General features: G+C 45.8%; 1 protein-coding gene and 1 long non-coding RNA gene across 4 annotated transcripts; one reads left to right on the top strand and one right to left on the bottom strand.

Moving 5' to 3' along the window:
• Positions 1-3,193: 3,193 nt before the first annotated feature.
• LOC129392289 (uncharacterized) lies at positions 3,194-4,641 on the bottom strand. The gene is made up of 3 exons (XR_008617983.1): positions 4,566-4,641; positions 3,884-4,137; positions 3,194-3,510 (listed from the first exon to the last, which is right to left on the bottom strand). It is a non-coding gene; the product is annotated as an uncharacterized lncRNA (long non-coding RNA).
• RIPPLY3 (ripply transcriptional repressor 3) lies at positions 4,611-14,783 on the top strand. Of its 3 annotated transcripts, none has more exons than XM_028493460.2 (5): positions 4,680-4,769; positions 5,592-5,658; positions 9,779-9,899; positions 10,032-10,099; positions 13,732-14,783. In XM_028493460.2, exons 2-5 carry the CDS (start codon positions 5,630-5,632, stop codon positions 14,039-14,041), a joined length of 528 nt encoding a protein of 175 aa, XP_028349261.1. In that variant the 5' UTR covers positions 4,680-4,769; positions 5,592-5,629; the 3' UTR covers positions 14,042-14,783. The 3 variants fall into 3 exon arrangements, with proteins under 3 accessions (XP_007125429.1, XP_028349261.1, XP_028349262.1); XM_028493461.1 differs by lacking the exon at positions 4,680-4,769 and adding an exon at positions 5,108-5,146; XM_007125367.3 differs by lacking the exon at positions 9,779-9,899 and having other exon boundaries at positions 4,611-4,769.
• Positions 14,784-16,113: the final 1,330 nt, after the last annotated feature.

The following is a 16,113-nucleotide window of genomic DNA, read 5'->3' on the forward strand; positions in this document are numbered from 1 at the left end:
GCCGTGGTTAAGACTCCGCCTGCCAATGCAGGGGACCCAGGTTTGAGCCCTGGTCCGGGAAGATCCCACATGTCGCAGAACAACTAAGCCCGTGCACCACAACTACTGAGTCTGCGCTCTAGAGCCTGCGAGTCACAACTACTGAGCCCACGTGCCACAACTACTGAAGCCCGCGCACCTAGAGCCCGTGCTCCACAACAAGAGAAGCCACCGCAATGAGAAGCCCGCCCACCGCAACGAAGAGCTCGCCGCAACTAGAGAAAGCCTGCGTGCAGCAACGAAGACCCGATGCAGCCAAAGATAAATAAATTTGTTAAAAAAAAAAAGAAATTGTTATAACATACTTGATGGCACAAAGCCCTTTGAATTCCCAACTACCTCAACAGCACTTTATTTCTTTTCCTGTATTTTAATTTCTTTACCTGCAGAAAAAGAAATTTAAACCCCCCCAAACCTTTATTCTATATTACCAGTGAATTTATTTTTCATTACATATATTTTCATAAAAAACATGCATAATTTAAAAACTATGGTTTACAGAATCACACTCCACCTCCTCGAGGATTGACTATCTACATAAACTTTTCTATTTTATTTTTTTATTGAAGTATAGTTGATTTGCAGTGTTATATTAGTTTCAGGTGTACAGCAAAGTGATTCAGTTATATATATATATATATATTCAGATTCTTTTCCCTTTTAGGTTATTACAAAATACTGAGTATAGTTCCCTGTGCTATATAGTAAATCCTTGTTGGTTATCTATTTTATATATGTGTGTGTGTATGTTAATCCCAAACTCGTAATTTATCCCTCCCCTTCCCCCTTTCTCCCTTGGTAACCATAAGTTTGCTTTCTGTCTTTGGGTCTATTTCTGTTTTGTATATAAGTTCATTTGTATCTTTTTTTTAGACTCTGCATATAAGCGATATCATATGATACTTGTCTTTCTCTGTCTGGTTTACCTCAATTAGTATGATAATGTCTAGGTCCATCCATGTTGCTGCAAACGGCATTATTTCGTTCTTTTTTATGGCTGAATAATATTCCACTGTATATATGTAACTACATCTTTTCCATTCATCTGTCAATGGACATTAAGGTTACTTCCATGTCTTGGCTGCTGTAAACAGAGCTGCAATGAACACTGGATGCATGTATCTTTTCGAATTATGGTTTTCTCAGGTTTACACAGAGTTTTTTTAAAATAAGTTTATTTATTTATTTATTATATTTGGCTGCATTGGGTCTTCGTTGCTGCACGTGGGGGCTTCTATGTTGCAGTGAAGCTACTGCAGCTCATGTGCCTAGAGCCCGTGCTCCGCAACAAGAGAAGCCACTGCAATGAGAAGCCCACGCGCCACAATGAAGAGTAGCCCCTGCTCGCTGCAGCTAGAGAAAGCCTGCGGGCAACAGCGAAGACCCAGTGCAGCCAAAAATTTAAAAATAAATAAATATTTTTTAAAAAGAATACTTGCCTATTCTGCCCATTTATTCAATATTTATTGATATCAGTATGAACTCAATAATAAATACTTTGGGTTATAACCTAATACTGCTTGCTTTTGCTGTTCAAATTGTTTCAGCTGTGGCCATTGTGGTCTTACATATGTTTGGCAGAAAGAAAAACAAAACAAAGCAAAAAGACAAAACTGAGTGGGGGTGGGGATAAATTAGTAGTTTGAGATTAAAAGATACACACTACTGTATATAAAATAGATAAACAACAAGGACCTACTGTATAGCAGAGTGAACTATATTCCATATCTTGTGATAACTTATGATGGAAAAGAATCTGAAAAAGAATATATATATGTATAACTGAATCACTTTTCTGTATACCTGAGACTAACACAACATTGTGTATCAACTATACTTCAATAAAAAAAATTATAATAACTGAGTACCTACTGTGTGCAGATGCTGTCTTGAGTCCTTTTTGACCTTTAAATGTATTTTTTTGGCATTTGGTTTCCAAAGCCCATGTAGCCAGCAGGACCAAGAGTACTGGCTCTCTAACCAGATGGTGACTTTGCACTAGTTATCTAATCTCTCTCAACCCCCGTTTCTTAATCTGTAAAATGGGAATAATGCCTGTGTGCAGGATTGGGGTGAAGATTAAATGTATAACTTATAAAATTAATACATGATCCACAAAAGGACAAATGATTCCTCTTATACAAGCCTGGAATAGTCAAAGCTATAGAGACAGAAAATAGAATGGTGGTTACCAGGGGCTAGCGAAGGGAGGAATGGGAAGTTAGTGTTTAATGGATACAGAGTTTCAGTTCAGGATGATGAAAAAGTTCTGGAGATGGATGGTGGTGATGGTTGCACAACAATGTGAGACTACCTAGTGCCACTGAATTATATTTGAAAATGCTTAAAATGGTAAATTTTATGTTATGTGTATTTTACCACACACACAAAAAGTAATATAGGCTCATTGTTGAAAATTTTAGAAAACATTTTTTTTTTTTTGCGGTACGCGGGCCTCTCTCTGTTGTGGCCTCTCCCGTTGCGGAGCACAGGCTCCGGACGCGCAGGCTCAGCGGCCATGGCTCACGGGCCTAGCCGCTCCGCGGCTGGGATCTTCCCGGACCGGGGCACGAACCCGCGTCCCCTGCATCGGCAGGCGGACTCTCAACCACCGCGCCACCAGGGAAGCCCCAGGTGAATATTTTTAAGGCACGTGATGTAAGTTGTCATACTTTTCTGAAAGTACCCCGGTTGCATTGCCACAGGCTACCTGAAGACTCTCGTTTGAAGGCACCCACACTGGTTGCCCATTGTCCCTTTATAAAATCCTTTCTCTGTTGGTAGATTAAATATGGTATCTTATTGTTGCAATGTTGTCTGTAAATGTTCTTTGCTTCCCCTCCCCCATGCCCTTATACTCAGTGTCTTTTAAAATCATTGTGTGAAATTTTAAAGTTTTAAAATTACTTCCTCCCTTCGCCTTTAATAAGGTTTCATTATTGTCATAACCTGTTGCTCTTTTTTTTTAGCATCTTTATTGGAGTCTAATTGCTTTACAATGGTGTGTTAGTTTCTGCTTTATAACAAAGTGAATCAGCTATACATATACATATATTTCCATATCTCTTCCCTCTTGCGTCTCCCTCCCACCCTCCCTCTTTTTTTTTTTTACACAACTTAAAAATTTATTTATTTATTTATTTTTTTTGGCTGCGTTGGGTCTTCGTTGCTGCGCGCGGGCTTTCCCTAGTTGCGACGAGCGGGGGCTCCTCTTCATTGCAGTGTACGGGCTTCTCTTTGCGGTGGCTTCTCTTGTTGCGGAGCTCGGGTTTCGGTAATTGTGGCGCACGGGCTTCAGTAGCTGTGGCCCGCGGGCTCTAGAGCGCAGGCTCAGTAGTTGTCGCCGACGCTCGGGCTTAGTTGCTCCGTGGCACGTGGGATCTTCCCGGGCCAGGGCTTGAACCCGTGTCCCCTGCATTGGCAGGCGGATTCTTAACCATTGCGCCACCAGGGAAGCCATAACCTGTTGCTCTTAAAGGGGAAAAAAAGTGTGGAAACATTTTAATGTCTGAAGTTCTTTAATTTTTTTTTTTAATTCCATTACCGTAAGTCACATAAAGTAAGCTCGCGTTCCTAGACGCGGCGTCAGTGGGGCACTGAGCAGCAGATCGTACTTAAGCGAGGGGCCCGAGTCCAGGCCGGCCGCCCTCAGGGTTCTGCCGCCGGGCTCTGCTAATGAAACAGCACTCCTCCCACCCTGCCCGAGCGCTGGGGACCACGACAGCTGCGCCCCCGCGAGCCCCGCAGCCCGGCCAGGTAGTCCCAGGGCACGCGCGCCATCCCGGCTCATCCAAGGCGCTTTCTGTGCCGGGCCCGGGGCTAACTAGAGGAAAATCGCACCCACCCTCGGAGAAAGCCACATCCTTTTCCAAGGCCTCCGTCGCTGGGAAGGGTGCTCTCATCTGGAGGGCTCTCTCCGCCGCCTTCCACCGCCTGGATGCGTTGCTGCAGCCCCACCGCCGCTTTGAGCATCGCGGTCGGGGCTTCCGGGCGCCCACGGTTCAGCACCGCAGGCAGGGCGGGTCCACAGGCTTCAATAACCGCCCCCCAAACCCCGCGGCCGCTTTAAAAGTCGTGGACGTGAGATTTCCCGCAAATCTGGAGACCCAGATAAAGGAATCAGAAACCCGAGGGACGCGGAGACCCCAGGGGGGCGGGAAGAAGCCAGGGATCCCTCCTCTGCAGCACCGGGCGCGGGAGGCCTCCGGGCGAGGCAGCGCGCCCGACGCCACCGCCCAAGACCCCTGCCCCCTGTGCCCCCCTCTGCAAGGCTTTCTGTGTCACTTCCCGCCGGCCCTTCCTCGAGCTTCCTCGCCGCCGCCCCTGGCGATTATGCCTGGGTTTCCTTTGTTCCCTCCACACTCTTGACCAGGGCTTCCCAATTCCCCTTCTTGACCTCGTCCCCTCCCCCGCGCGGCGCTCCCTCCTGGAGCTTTGCTCGTCCCCTCCCGGAGCTTCTCCGGTGTCCTCCCTACCCTCTCCCGGGTTTCCCGTGTCCCCTCCCCGCCCCGCCCCCGTTTTTAAACCTGGCGCCGAGAGCGCGGGTAGGTGAGCGCCCTCGCCCGAGCGGTTAAAGGCGCGGCCGGTCGCGGGCGCAGCTGGAGGGGCGCGGGCTCCGAGGGCACCATGAGACCCGAGGCAGCGGCCGGAGCCCGAGAGGCGCGGGGACGCGTCTGTCACTGCCCCGGGGACGGTCCACGGGGACCACCGCCGCCGCGCGGGCCCGAGAGGTGAGGGTGTCCCCGCGGCGCGTCGGTGCGGGGAGCGCAGGCAGGATGCTCCGGCCGCGCTGAGCCCCCGAAGCCGGGCGGAGCCCTGGAGCCCGACGCGACGCAGAGCGAGTTCCTTAGCCAGAGTCAGGGACGCAGAATCTTCTCGGCTCCAGAGCACAGTTCTGAAGCGCGGAGGCCCAGGAGGTGGCCGGCAATGGGCCAAAGCTTCGGTTTCTAGATCTGAAACCCACCGGGCTGGGAGCGGTGAAGTCTTCGGGGGCCCCTCAGCGAACCCTGTCGCGTCACGTTGACTGTCACACTCTTGGTGACATTCTTTGTTTGCCCTGTGCGTGGGGCTCAGCGTTCGCTGTCCCCGGGCACCAGCCTTTTTTAAGGTAGTAAAGTTAAAATCAAATGAGCAGAGGAGTTGTGGAAGGGGCTGGGTGGCCAGACAGCCGGAGAGGAGGAACACATACCCGCTTTTTGCATCATGAAACTCTGTAGACTCATCTCTGTGCAGTCAGAAATTAATGAGCAACAAAGTAGCCAGCTACCGCGAGGAGTCTGAATGGAAGAATCCTGCCAGGCTGGGAAGAGAAATTCCTCAAATAATGATGTGTATCATATTTGGGATTTCTCAAAAAGCCCTGTGAAGGCAGAGAACTGGGAATGTGGCAGGAGAAAAAAACGCAAATGGCACAGACTGAGAACTTGAGAGAACATTCTGGTGTGTCCAGTGACTCTTAGGCAGACATTAGAAATTATAAGAATGTTAACTCTTATGATCTAACTTGAAAAGCAGAAAATGCTGGGGTTCACTCTTGGTCCCTGTCCTTCCAGCCAAACACCGTGGAGACCTTGGATCCTGACCTCCCAGGATGCTGGCCCCACCAGAACTGGAAGCCAGGTAAGGTTAAGTGTGGGCATTGTAGGTATCAACCAGTTCAGCCAGGAAGTGGCACCATCCCTAAAATAAAGGGACCATGAAAGGCCTCCTCGGCCAGTTCCTCCCTTGGTCATCTAATGCAGAAGTGCCTTGGGGTCTGGGGGTAGGAGCCTGCCCAGCTAGGTGTTGACCATATCTGAGTCACATACAGATTGGCTCTTGCTTGCTTCTCCTTTCTTGAAAAGCAAAGCCACTATGGCAGAACTGTTTCAGGGGCATTATAAGAGATTTCTTCCATGTTGGGTTTTTTCTTCTTCTTTTATTTATTTATTTTTATTTATTGGCCGCACCTCGGGGCTTGAGGGATCTTAGTTCCCTGACAAGGGATTGAACCCCTCCCAGGCCACAGTAGTGAAAGTGGCAAGTCTTAACCACTGGGCCACCAGTGGAATTCCCCCATGTTGGGTTTTTTCCTGCTAACCGGCAGGTAGAAGAGAGGAGAAGTCTGTCTCGGTCCCCCTCACCTTAGAGAAAAGCTGAGTGTGCCATTAGCCCTGGGCTGGTGCCACAGAGCAAATACGGGCTCTTTGGGTGCCCAGAAGGTGTGGTTCAAAGTCCCCGCCCACCGCCTGGCCCTTTCTGAAGCTCTCTGGGCCCTGTCTGCAAGCACTCCTGGGGTAAGTCATGTTGTCTGAGCAAACACACTCCAGCTGAGGGCTTTGTGGGTGACAATTAATCACCACCACTATTCTTTTGTCTCCTGCATTGGTAACGAAATGGTTTTATACTTACTGGAGTAATGAGTTACTTTCCATAGAATTTGTCTGTCCTTTGTTATATTTTAAGATATAAATTGATGACTTTTAAAATGCTGGAGTTAATTGGGCTGGGAAGGACCATTAGGTTACACCTGTGGCATATTGTGCAGTTATTTTTCGTACCATAAGAAACTCAGGTTCAGACCTTTCATGCATTTTGAAATTTAGACTCTTTCATTAAATTAGTCTGAATAATGAGAGTTTTAATTCGGTTACTATTATTTAAAGAGTGAAGCAAATCAAATTATATTAACGAGGAATATGATTTTTTTAGCGCAAATTATTCTTACATACAATATCTAAATAATGGGAAGTAATTCCTTCCTTTGCATTCAAACTTAAGTTCTTAAACATAAGATTTGAAAGGTGTTTGGGAGAAAAAATTATCCAATTTTCTTTTCAATGAAGTGTACCTATAGCCTCTCCGTTTGCAAGAATGAAAACACAGCACACTTTCTAATGCAAGGTAGACTTTTTTTTTTCCCCTGTTATTATGAGAAGGCCATTTGTGAGAAAAATAAAGATTACTCGCAGATAAATGTTAAGCTATGGCAACTTTCTGTTGATCATCAGCGAGGCACAACGGATCAAGCAGTTGCGTTCATGGATTTGTTGGGGGGCCGGGGTGGAGAGTGGGTGTTCGTGGGGCCTGTAGCGCTCGCTGCCCGGCTCCCTCCCTGGCCAGCTCTTTGCAGACCCCGATCTGCCGGGCCGAGCGGTCAGCAGCGGACGACTGCAGACCCGAAGTATCGCGCTCGGTTCCCCGAGCTCCAGCCTGGGGAGGGCAGCCCGGCGCGGGGAGGGACGGCTTCTTGCTCAGCAGTGCCCTCTGCCGACAAAGCAGGAGAACTCCTCGGCTCCTGAGCTCTGTTGCGTATTTCTTAAGAAATGTCTTTGGTCGGGAATGGTGTGGGTGAGGGGTGAGGGATTACTGCCTAGTGACCTGTACCACGATTGCAGGCGAGCAGATCACAGTTAGAATACAATCTAAATTCGAGGGAAAGTCTCAAGACCCTGTGTCCTGAGCAGTGGGGTCACCCTCGCTCATTTGATTCCCCTGGCACCACCACTTGGGAGCTGTCTCCCTCCCGTGCCTGGGAAAAAATGAATGACGGCCCAAGCCTGCAAGGGAGACGATTTCTAGGGCATGTCAGGGACTGTGTTCTCCTGCGCGTCCTTCCATCTTCCAGGCTTCCTGCATCGTAGCTTTTTTTTTTTTTAACTTTTATTTTTTTATACAACAGGTTCTTATTAGTCATGCATTTAATACACATCAGTGTATACATGTCAATCCCAATCTCCCAATTCATCCCACCACCACCCCCCGCCCCGCTCCCCGCATCGTAGCTTTACCAGAGTCAGAGGCATGCATGGAGAGGACACAGAGAGATCCTCACAAAAGTCTCTCTTGTATCTCTTCTTTCTCACAAACCACCCCTCCCTTTTTTTTTCTTGGTAGAGACACTCGGAAACGTGTATTCTGAGAGAATCAGAAGGTTTTGGTACAAATGCCATAAAAATGTGATGTGATACACACATCATGTGTGAGCCCCACTGTGGCTAAACAATCACCCCCCTACCTCCCCCCCCGCCGCAATGCTTGGCGGCTGCTCACTGTCCCTGGGACCCTGTCAGGAGCTTCTGTGGAGCTCATGCATTGTTGGACGGGGTGTTCTTGTTTAACGTCCTTCAGCTAAAGCACAGTTACATTCTTCAACAGCTCCCTCTCAGTGTGTCCTGAGGCCCCCTCCCCCCCCTCCCCCAAGGAAAGCTGTCACCTCTCTGGGTGCAAAGGGAAGGTGCTGTCTGTGGCATTTTGGTTTCGTAGCTGTTCAGCCCTGTCGCACACCCCTTTAACACAGTGTGTACCTTGTATACATTTCTGTTACCCTGAATTATCAGAGTGTGACTATTTAGACGTTTAAGTCATCAGAAAAGGACGTTTGTTTAAGAGGAGGATATATGAGGTGTGAAGTTTTAAAATCTGTGTATGTTTGTGGGGTAAAGTTTATAGAGTTTATAAAAGTGTGCTATGTGTTTCCCAGAGTCTGGTTAGAATTAATCACTTAAAGGAAGCTATTTCTCCATACTACCCACCACTGCCTTTAGGTGTCCGCCAAGGCTTGTATTGTCTATTATATCATCTCCCATCACAGGGTGTAAAATTGCCACTGACAGCCCAGGATTGCTTATGGTGGTAGAGTGAGTCTGAGCAGTTAGAGATACTTTATAGTTATGAACAGAGCTTAATACAGACGTGATTTCTTGGAGACCCCAAAGAGTGAACTTCATTATGGAAAAGATTTTGTTCCAAAGACCCTCATTCTTTCCCTTAGCTTACCATAGCATATTATAAAAATAAGCCTGGTAAAATGTCAAGGAGCGTTATGGTTTGAGGTCTTACATTCAGATTTTTAATCCAGTCTGAGTTATTTTTTGTGTATGGTATAAGATAGGGGCCTAGTTTCATTCTTTTGCATGTGGCTGTTCAGTTTTCTCAAGACCATTTTTTGAAGAGACTGTCCTTTCCCCATTGTATATTTTTGTCTCCCTTGTCATAAATTAATTGACAATATATATGCATGAGTTTATTTCTGGGCTCACTATTCTGTTCCATTGATCTATGTGTGTGTATTTAGGCCAATACCATACTGTTTTGATTCCTATAGCTTTGTAATATAGTTTGAAATCAGGAAGTGCAATGCCTCAAGCTTCTCCTTCTTTCTCAACATTGCTTTGGCTATTCAGGGCCCCCAGCAAGTGGTCTCTGCCCTTTTGGATGCTACCGAATGTCCTTGGAATCTGTCTTTCCTTTCCCTTCTGGTTGGTGTTACTTGAGTTCAAATCACCTCTTGTCAGGTGCCTCCAAGCCCTTAGCTCACCAGTCTATGCTATGCACTGCTCCCAGCAGCCACCATGATCCTTAAAATACAGATCTGATTGTTGAATTCCCAGCTCAAAATCAGTAATGGTCTTGAATCCTGTCTCCAGAATGAAACTTAGACTCAGTAGTGGGTATTCAAGTTGTTCAGTGTCTGGACTTAGCTTCTTGTTGAGGCCTTTTACCAATGCAGTCTCTCATTCATTCCACGCTGGGCTCCACCTTTCCACACTGTGCTCTCTATTTTCCCGCCCCTCGGAATTTGATGCTCTGCTCCACTAGGAATGGGCCCATAACTGCATACCCAAATGCCACTGATGTCTCTGCCAAGGCCCCCATGAACCCTTTCCTGATCCTCTTCCTTGCTTAGAATAGTTAGCATCTTACTGTATGGTGCTTTGTAGTGTAGTTATTTGCCTCTATGTGTGTCTTTCCTCATTAGATTTAAAATGCATGAACCGGGGGACTGTGTCCAACTCATCTTTCCACCTTGGGATCCCTCACAGTGCCCGGGATATCGTGACAATAGTAAGAGGAAGAGGAGCTTATCAAATACTCTTAAGGTGTTTAAATTATGTCTAAAATTGGAACTGATACAAGTGTAGGCTACTTAGATTTTATTTTTAAAAACTTCAGGATGCTGCTTTCAGAGGCTTTTTGACTGTGTCTGTGTTTGTATGTGTCTGTCTTTATAGCTTGAGCCTGGTTGTAACCAACAAACCTTTGGATCAAAGGGGGCCTTTGGATTTCAGCATCCTGTAAGGTAATATCTGACTTCACTGTAAGAAATGTATTATTTCCTTTTTTAAAATTATTATTTTTATTTTTATGTAACATTTCTAAAGGTTTACAAGATATGATTTTAAAATGGGTATATTTTATGGTTTTTATATTAATTGATACAAACATAGCAAAATACCTATGTGTATAAATTATTTGGCCAGTATCCACTCACTTCATACCTTTAAGAAAGAGAATATAAGCTCATTTGCAATCATAATAATTAACTAGTTAATAACATAAAGCAAGCTAAAATAATTTTTAAAGAATGTTGACCTGGGCCTCCCTGGTGGCGCAGTGGTTGAGAGTCCGCCTGCCGATGCAGGGGACACCGGTTCGTGCCCCGGTCCGGGAAGATCCCATGTGCCGTGGAGTGGCTGGGCCCGTGAGCCATGGCTGCTGAGCCTGTGCTCCGCAACCGGAGAGGCCACAGCAGTGAGAGGCCCGCATACCACAAAAAAAAAAAAAAAAAAAAGAAAGAAGAATGTTGACTTGAAAAAGTGTAATGATTCTCAGTGTAGGTGTTCCTATGTGGGACAAATTAATGTGTGAATTACAATACAGTTTAAAAGTACACATGCATATAATTATCCTCTAAAGATAATTTATAATTTTTGAAGATAAATCTATGACATTTCAGAATAATGTTTTTCAGTCCATAATAATCTTGCAAAAACTATTAAGGCTGCCTTCCACATAAGGCGCCCTCTGCCGGACTATATTATTTCCTTTAAATATAAGCATTAATACACTTCAGTGTCTTCAAGTGTATACATTTTCAAAAAATGGAAAATAATTCAGTATATTCTCCAACATTATTTAGTTATGATTATCCCAAGGAACTTCAAGGATATTTTGTTGGATTTCTAGAATCTATTCATTTACTCATTCATTCAGTGTTTCATTTGCAAGGTGGAATTGGCCTCTTTTCTTTATACTTGTTTATACCTCTTTTTATACCATATTTTGCCTTGTGTTAAATTTAATTGCATATGAATTGTATATGCATATCGGCTTATTTACTTAGATATTTAGGTACATTTCTGTTTTTCTCCCAGGATATGTTAATGTACTGCCTAGTGCAAAGTAGACCCCCTAAATGTAGATGTGAAGTAAATGAGGGACTGGATGGATACTGTACCACGGTTGGATCCTCTGGCCTCTGAGTAGTTCTTTCATGGTCCTGGTCTTGGCGGTGATCAGGACCATCACTGCTGTATCCCTCATTTTTGTTTGTTTGTTTTTTGGCCACGCCGCTCAGCTCCCTGACCAGGGATCGAACTTGTGTCTCCTGCACTGGAAGTGCGGAATCCTAACCACTGGATGGACCACCAGGGAATTCCCTATATCCCCCTTACATTTCATCCATTTTGGGCAAGTGGTTCATGCACTGGACTTTTATCTGGTTCTCTATGTCTGTTTCTCTCCTATCTCTCTCAGCCTGTCTCTTTCCAGCTGTCATTTCCTTCACCAAAATAAACCTAGCCTACGCTGTCACCTCTCATTAGAGTATTTTTCCCCTGGTCGTCCTGGAAGACTAGAAGCTTTAATAAAACTCAAGGATACTAATTGCCAGAGATGAAAATTAGAGCCCCTCAAACTGATCAAAGAGTGATTTTTGGGAAAAGGAAGTTTTCCTAGTGTTTCACATCAGTGGTCTTCAATCCTCATGAAATCACTGGGGAAGCTTTACAAATACAGGCGGGAGGTGGGGCGGGGCGATTCTCCTGGGGGTGCTGGGGAAAAGCGCAGGTATCTGTATTTTTACAGGCTTCCCAGGTGACCCCAATGTGGGCTGGGGTTGGGAGCCACCCCCTCCTTCATGCCCCATGAGCCTTCACCTGCACACCTGCCCCCGGGCCTGCCTCACAGACTCTGCTGTGCCCTGACTTTTGATTCATTGAAAATGCAGTGACTGGTGATGTGTGATTTGCGTCTGTGTAACTGTGCATTGTAGGCTGAACACACAACTTTATCTTCATTACAAAATTTTATCTTTTTATACACAAAAATGGGGAGAATGGTATACTGAACCCCCATGTGCACCACCAGCCTCAATAATTTTCAGTGTTCTCAGGATCTGATCATGTTTATCATCTCTCCCAAAGATTTGTTGTTGTTGTTAGAATAGTTTAAAGCAAATCCCAGACAGCCTGCACACTCACTTGTAAATACTTCCGCATGACACCTAATTTTTAACATGGCCAACCACTAAACTATGCTGTCCTAGATTTACATAAATGTGCATTCTCTCTGTTGCAGTTTCTCAGTCTCGGCACTACTGATGCTTTGGACCGGCTAATTTTTTTTTTCTTTTTGCGGTACGCGGGCCTCCCACTGTTGTGGCCTCTCCCGTTGCGGAGCACAGGCTCTGGACGCGCAGGCTCAGCGGCCACGGCTCACGGGCCCAGCCGCTCCGCAGCATGTGGGATCTTCCCGGACCGGGGCGCGAACCCGCGTCCCCTGCGTCGGCAGGCGGACGTTTTTACAAATTGAAATATAGTTGACTGGAGTGGACCATTCTTTGTTGTGGGGGTGTCCTGGGCATTGTGGGGTGTTTAGCAGCATCCCTGGCTTCTACACTCTAAATGACAGTAGCTGCCCTTCAGTTGGGACAGCTAAAGTTGACTCCAAATATTGCTGAATGTCCCCTGGGGGCTGAGAACCATCATCTATTGGAAATCTTAGAAAGTTAAAAATTGCCCTACATTATTTATAGTAAGGTGTGTTCTCTTTCCCTTTTGTCCTCCATCCAGAAAGGGGGGAATTGAAATCAGCTTTGCAAACAAGCAATGATCGATTGATAATCCCTCTCAGTTCCTTTATAAGACCACAGGGGAAAATGCAAACAGTTAGTAAGTCAAAGCTACAAGAAGAGATTATGGGAACAGTGGGACATTTAAAATACTTTCCATGTATAACTGGAATCCTAAATTCACAAAACCTGGATTTAGAGGTTCCAAATTCTATGTATTCCTTTTCTTCCTTCTTTCCTTCCCTTCCCTCCCCCGCCCCCCTTCTCTCTTTCTCCCTCTCCCTCTCCCTCTTCTAGAAAAATTGCCAGGGTTGCCATTTTCTGTTCTGCCAAAGTGAGGGATGCACCTCTACAGGCGACATTTACTATGGCAACAATCAGAAAGATTAGCCACTCCTCTAGACCGGGGTTTCAGGGTCAAGTTTCCTCCAAAGTCATGACATTCCCTCTGCTTGGTGGGGTCAGGGGGGAGTGAGGCATCCCCTGAATAGGACATATATTATCCAGGATGAATCAGGTCCTTTGTTTGATCAGAGAGAGCCTCTTAACCTTGGAACTCAAGGTTTTACTATCCTTTTACCTTTGTGGAAGCACACCCTTCTCCCTGTGTTGGTCTAAATTGATTTGCTCACCCAGATTACAGTTCACTTCTGACCTAGTGTGGGGTTCACTACCAGGTACCCCCGTCTGCCCACGGGTTTGTGTTCTGGTGACTTAAAAAAAAACCCCACTGTGCACAGTGAAGGTAAAATCAGGAAGGAAGATTGGGAGTTAGCTGCTTCTAGGGAAAAGAATCCTCTAGATGCAGTTTAAGACTGTTTTCAGGTTGATTAATGGTGTATTTGTTTCTTAAATATTAGACTTTATTTACCCATTTCTAAGCGTCAAGAGTATCTGCAGAGTTCCGGGGAGAAGGTGCTGGCCAGCTTCCCCGTGCAAGCCACCATTCACTTCTACAACGATGAGTCCAATTCAGATGAGGAGCAGGACCAAGAAGTCCAGCCCTCCGACCTTCAGTGCCAGGAGGTGCAAGACGGCCCAGGAGGAAAGGGCAGAGACCAGCTGACAAACCCAGGATGGCACCCCGGCGGCTGCGGTGGCCTCGGTGGTAAGGGTCCGCTCCCCTACCCTGACTCTCTGGAGGATGCTGGGTGCTCCTCATTCAAGTAGTCTGTCTCTCCTGCACCAGACCCACCTCACGTGTGCCCTGGGGATAACCCTTGGGGACAGCCACGCCAGGACACTTTGCGTTTCAACTGGGTGTACAAGGACTTGACTTTCTCTGGCCAGCACCCCACTCGTGGCAAGGACTCAGCTTTTACTCATCCTTCCAGTGATTCTCTGTGCCTCATTTGTACCTTTGAGAAAGGATTCTAGGTCCAAGAGGTTTGCATCCACATGGGTTGTTATCCGGCAGGGCCAACTTTCAAAGCACGTTCAGCAATGTCACTGTGCTGATCAAGCGACAAATTATTCCATATCGATTAATAACCCACCCTCGCCTCTCACTTAACCTGAGACCCTTTATTTGGCTATTTCCACTTTTGTAAAAATGATCCAGATATTGTCTGAGGTTGATGTGGTTGCTTAGTGACGTTCTGAAAAAAAAAAAGTTTATTTATAAAAAACACACTGACTAATTTCCATAAAAGTAACAAAAATAAAAAGATAAGGATCTGGGGCGGGGACCATTCTGGATAAAAACATATATGATGCTTGTCTAAGCACTGTGTGTATGAATAGAGAGACGAGCTTTAACTCTTAGCTGGGGACCGCTTTGGGCTTATTACTTGACTAGAGTAACGCTGTTTTCAATCAAAGTACCTAATGTAATATTATTTTCAGCTTTTTATATTTTGATGACCAAATGAGTGTATTTGTCAAGGTTTTTTACTTAACTATTTTGCATGTTGTTGTCTTCCCAGTTTCTACTTGAAATAAATATTTTGAGAGACAAAATCGTTTGATAATCATCTTTTTTGTTTGACATTTTAGATTCAATTAGTGCCTCCTTTAAAGTTTTTTAAAGTTTGTCAAGATTTGTCTATATTTAACTCTTTAAATTTTGTTTTTTTAAGAATGCAGAAAAAGTATAAAAATGAAAGCAAAATGGCCTATAAGCTCAATTCCCCGAAAAATCCATTAATATTAAAAAATAGGAGGGGGACTTCCCTGGTGGTCCAGTGGTTAAGAATCCGCCTTCCAATGCAGGGGGCCCAGGTTGGATCCTTAGTCAGGGAACTACAATCCCACATGCCCTGGGGCAACTAAGCCCAGTAGCCACAACTACTGAGCCCAAGCACTGCACTGAAAGATCCTGCGTGCCGCAACTAAGACCTGGCACGGCCAAAAATAAATAAATAAATATTTTTTTAAAAAATAGGAGGGAATTCCCTGGCAGTCCAGTGGTTAGGAGTCAGTGCTTTCACTGCCAAGGGCATGGGTTCAATCCCTGGTTGGGGAACTAAGATCCCACAAACTGCGTGCCGTGGCCAGAAAATAAAATAAAATAAAAAATAGGAGTAATACATGCAAATATTCCAACAACCCAAACATTATAGGAAAGTATTGATATGTGTTGCAAAGTAGCCCTCTCCTGTCTTCCCCTTTCTCTGTCCAAAGGTAGCCGATATCAATATATTTTAAAAAATATTTATTTATTATTTTTTAAAAAATAAATTTATTTATTATTTATTTTTGGCTGTGTTGGGTCTTTGTTGCTGCACGTGGGCTTTCTCTAGTTGTGGCGAGCGGGGGCTACTCTTTGTTGCCGTGTGCGGGCTTCTCATTGCAGTGGCTTCTCGTTGCGGAGCACGGGCTCTAGGTGCTGGGGCTTCAGTAGTTGTGGCACGTGGGCTTCAGTAGTTGTGGCACGTGGGCTTCAGTAGTTGTGGCTTGCCGGCTCTAGAGCGCAGGCTCAGTAGTTGTGGCGCACGGGCTTAGTTGCTCTGCGGCATGTGGGATCTTCCCAGACCAGGGCTCGAACCCGTGTCCCCTGCAGTGGCAGGCAGATTCTTAACCACTGTGCCACCAGGGAAGTCCTAAAACATTTTAAATATTTTTGTTTTTTTTGTCTGAAGGTATACAGACTTGGTGGGTTTTTTTAAAAGTAACATCGGAGGCTTCCCTGGTGGCGCAGTGGTTGCGCGTCCGCCTGCCGATGCAGGGGAACCGGGTTCGCGCCCCGGTCTGGGAGGATCCCACGTGCCGCGGAGCGGCTGTGCCCTGAGTCATGGCCGCTG

The sequence above is a fragment of the Physeter macrocephalus genome, chromosome 8, assembly GCF_002837175.3.
Source record: "Physeter macrocephalus isolate SW-GA chromosome 8, ASM283717v5, whole genome shotgun sequence".
Lineage (NCBI taxonomy): Eukaryota > Metazoa > Chordata > Mammalia > Artiodactyla > Physeteridae > Physeter > Physeter macrocephalus.

What these genes read in the sequence shown, in the direction of transcription:
- RIPPLY3 (XM_007125367.3), top strand. Translation starts at nt 4,666, where the DNA reads ATGAGACCCGAGGCAGCGGCCGGAGCCCGAGAGGCGCGGGGACGCGTC. An exon ending in CCGCCGCGCGGGCCCGAGAG is followed by an intron (nt 4,770 to 5,591) that starts GTGAGGGTGTCC and finishes CTGTCCTTCCAG; the next exon opens with CCAAACACCGTGGAGACCTT. An exon ending in CCACCAGAACTGGAAGCCAG is followed by an intron (nt 5,659 to 10,031) that starts GTAAGGTTAAGT and finishes CTGTCTTTATAG; the next exon opens with CTTGAGCCTGGTTGTAACCA.